We start from the raw sequence: 3,696 nt of genomic DNA, 5'->3' as shown, positions 1-3,696 counted from the left end.
TGAAGATGTGATGGTAGTCGTGATTTGGCACCTGGTAACACGTCAGGTGTGACCGTTTACGTCCCAATACTTCAAAAAGGTAGTTTAAGGTGTTTTTTTTGTAAATAGTGGTGAAGTGTGAAATATATATTTTTTAAGGGTGTAAATCATGGCAACAGTGTGTTTCCAGTGTGAGCTTGAAACGCTTCAACAAGTCAATTGTTCCGATTTAAAAAAAAATAAAAAGCTTTCAGTTTAACACAGTCAGATTTCAGTTTTTATTTCATTAATGCTTTCATGTCTTAAGATCATTCTCTTAACTTAAAATACCTTGTATTTAGCAAACCATTAAAGCTATTCGTGTGTGTGTGACTGTGTGTGTGTGTGTGTGTGACTGTGTGTGTGTGTGTGTGTGTGTGACTGTGTGTGTGTGTGACTGTGTGTGTGTGTGTGTGTGTGTGTGTGTGTGTGTGTGTGTGTGTGTGTGTGTGTGTGTGTGTGTGTGTGTGTGTGTGTGTGACTGTGTGTGTTCATACGTGGGAAAAACTCCAGGTGTCTTCTAAACTCAAACGTCTCCCCCTCCAAACACACACACACACACACACACACACACACACACACACACACACACACACACACACACACACACACACACACACACACACACACACACACACACACACACACACACACACACACACACACACACACAGGTGGTGAGCCAGAACAATGGTTAACTGGTGCATATTTCCAATAGCAGCTGCACACCTGCAGATATACAACCCCCTGTCTTTCTTTCTAAAAATGAAGGGACTTCTCATCTTTCTAGAAAAGAGCCACTGCAACAAAAAAAGAAAAGAAGAGATTCACCTTAAAAAAAAGATTACAGAAACATACAAAATCCAATAAAATGTTATCAGCCAAAAAAACAGACGAATCAAAAGTATAATATGTACAGAACCTCTTGGTAACACTTCATTTGGATAGTCTGTAGACTAGACACAGATCAGTAGCATGTCAACTATCTACTAATCTTAATCCTAACCCTTATTCTAACCCTAATTCTAATCCTAACCCTTATTCTAACCCTAATTCTAATCCTAACCCTTATTCTAACCCTAATTCTAATCCTAACCCTTATTCTAATCCTAATCCTTATTCTAATCCTAACCCTTATTCTAATCCTAATCCTTATTCTAATCCTAACCCTTATTCTAATCATTTTGCTTATCAACAAAGAGTTGTGTGGATAGTCCATCTGTAGATGGTCATGCTATCTGGACTCTCCAAATAAAATGGGAGCAAAATCTTACCTAGCCTACAGTAGAAAAAAAAATGCTTTTAAATGTATTCATACAACTCTCAGATTACTTTAAAACAGCCGTTTAAAAAAAACAAAAAACTTTCTTTTATAAAACCTCCAACCGCCCTGATGCTGTTCTTCAATCCATGCACCTTGGTTACGTGTCAAATGGCACCCTATTCCCTGTACAGTGCACTACTTTTAAACAGAGACTAAAGTAATGCACTAAATAGGGCGCCATTTGAGGCGTCGGCCTAGCGACAGACAGTCCACTTCCTTAGTGACCTTTACTCGCGGGTGAAGGCCTTCTTCTGATTGGCTCGTACGACGTCGTCGGGGGAGGGCGTGTCGAAGGTGAAAGGGGTTATGGGTAAGAGGGGCATCTGTTCTTTAGCTTTGACCAGCTGGGTCTGTGTTCCGTACAGAAACGCCGGGTGACCCCCTCCTCTGACCTCTAACCTCAGATCTCCCACAGCCTTCATCATCATCATCCTCCTCCTCCTCTTCCCCCGGCTGGGCGCACGCACCGACAGGGTCAGGGCGAAGACGGACGGTCGAGCGAACACAGAGGAACGTTGGCGGTGGTGGTCTGACCGCACGGCGACCGCGGACGGCGAGGAGAGGCCTTTGTCGTGGCGACGCACGAACAACGCTCCACCGTGTGACGACTGGGCCATGAGCACGCTTAGATCAATACTCTGATCACCCCGTGGTGGGTGGAGACTCAGGGGAGTGTGTGACAAAAGGGGGTGGGGTTTGTCTCTGACTCCACCCTCTTGGATACTTCTTGGCTGTGGTTTCCCCGGTGACAGGAGTGCGGCGAGGGAGAGTGATGGTGGGGTGTCGGTGTGGTGCTGAGAGGCTAGTTGAGAGAGCTTCCCCAGTCGGACTGGAGGTGGTTCTACCTCTGCTTGCTGTCCGTCTGGGTCCGCTGCTGGCACCGTGCTTACTGGCTGACGGCGAGAGGCCAACAGAGACAGAGAGAGGACGTGAGGTTCTGGTGTTGTCGTGATCTGGGTCTGGGGGAAACAGTGTGTGTTCAGAGGTCCTGGGGATTGTTGGAGCTGGGACAGGGAGCGTGTGAGAGCTGGCGCTGGTCCGGCGGGGGTCTGAGTTGTGTTGCCGTGGGCAATGGGGATTGAGCTGTTCCCGTGGAGACCGGGGAGTGTTCTGTAGAGGGTGGGGCTGCTGTTGGAATGTTCCTGGATCAGCTCAGCCAATGACGGGCTTCCTTTTGGATCCGCTCCCTTAGCCCCTCCCCCAGACCCTATCTCTATTGGTCGGCTGCTCTGGAGGACGGAGCTCAGGCTGCCGAAGGAGGGAGAGGCCATATTGGCGCCAGGAGCTGTCAGTTTGGGGTTGCCTAAGGACAAGCTACCCAAAGAGGAGGCAAGGTGGCCGGGGGGACTCGTAGCCATGGGGGCGGAGCTGGAGTTTAACAACGCTAGAGTGCCCAATGAGAGGCCAGAAAGAGCAGCCAGTGGAGATGAGGACAGCGAGGGGAGTCCCGCCCTCTGACTCTTCTGATCATGCTCAGACATCAACTGGGCCAGGCTGCTGCTGCTCCCCGCCTCGGCAACAGTCGCCGAGGGCCTTGCGGAACCCGCCGCGAAATTCAGAGTCGAAGTGGAGAGGTTGTGAGTGTCATGACAGCGACCTTTCACGGGCCGAGCTAGGAGGTCACTAAGGTTCAGGGGATCGGCAGATGGACGTATAGCTGGTGTGAGTACAGTGTCAGAGTTGGATAGGCAGGCTCCTTACCTTACCAAGAGTTGAGAGAGGAGGATGGGTCAGGACATCAGGAGAGAGAGAGAGAGAGAGAGAGAGAGAGAGAGAGGAGAGAAGAGAGAGAGAGAGAGAGAGAGACAGAGAAGACAGAGAGAGAGAAAGAGAGAGAGAGAGAGAGAGACAGAGAAGACAGAGAGAGAGAAAGAGAGAGAGAGAGACAGAGAGAGAGAAAGAGAGAGAGAAAAAGAGAGAGAGAGAGAGATGCATTTCGTTACAATGTGTTCAAAGTGATGAGTTGGAGGAGAACCTTGGTGCATTTCTTTAACAGTCTTCAACTACATCCCTGTGTCCAGTTACTCTAAGGGCAAGACCCAATGAGTAAGGTGATCGTCATTCCCCCCTGCTCTACCTGCTCTACCTGCTCTACCTGCTCTACGGTCCAGGCATACCTTTCTTTGGTGGTGGGATGGCTGATGCCTCCTGATTGGATCTTGGTACCGCTGCCATCTCCTTATTGGCTCCCTGGGGCAGTGGTCCTTCCTTATTGGCTCCCTGGGGCAGTGGTCCTTCCTTATTGGCTCCCTGGGGCAGTGGTCCTTCCTTATTGGCTCCCTGGGGCAGTGGTCCTTCCTTATTGGCTCCCTGGGGCAGTGGTGCGTCCTGATGGGTCTTAGCAGACCGGGGCG

General features: G+C 49.5%; 1 protein-coding gene across 1 annotated transcript; it reads right to left on the bottom strand.

Annotated features, from left to right (window-relative positions):
* Positions 1 to 632: 632 nt before the first annotated feature.
* LOC120037898 (mucin-1-like) lies at positions 633 to 3,690 on the bottom strand. Its single transcript, XM_038983864.1, has 2 exons — positions 3,460 to 3,690; positions 633 to 3,038 (listed from the first exon to the last, which is right to left on the bottom strand). The coding sequence occupies exons 1-2, from the start codon at positions 3,515 to 3,517 to the stop codon at positions 1,570 to 1,572; spliced, it is 1,527 nt and encodes a 508-aa protein (XP_038839792.1). The 5' UTR covers positions 3,518 to 3,690; the 3' UTR covers positions 633 to 1,569.
* Positions 3,691 to 3,696: the final 6 nt, after the last annotated feature.

Source organism: Salvelinus namaycush, unplaced genomic scaffold (genome assembly GCF_016432855.1).
Source record: "Salvelinus namaycush isolate Seneca unplaced genomic scaffold, SaNama_1.0 Scaffold1976, whole genome shotgun sequence".
Lineage (NCBI taxonomy): Eukaryota > Metazoa > Chordata > Actinopteri > Salmoniformes > Salmonidae > Salvelinus > Salvelinus namaycush.
This window is presented reverse-complemented; position numbering and strand designations above follow the sequence as displayed.

Bases quoted from the DNA above. Each gene is read 5' to 3' on its own strand.
- LOC120037898 (XM_038983864.1), bottom strand. From the start codon at position 3,517: ATGGCAGCGGTACCAAGATCCAATCAGGAGGCATCAGCCATCCCACCA. The intron at 3,039-3,459 runs GTATGCCTGGAC...TGGTAAGGTAAG, and splicing joins CATCCCACCACCAAAGAAAG to GAGCCTGCCTATCCAACTCT.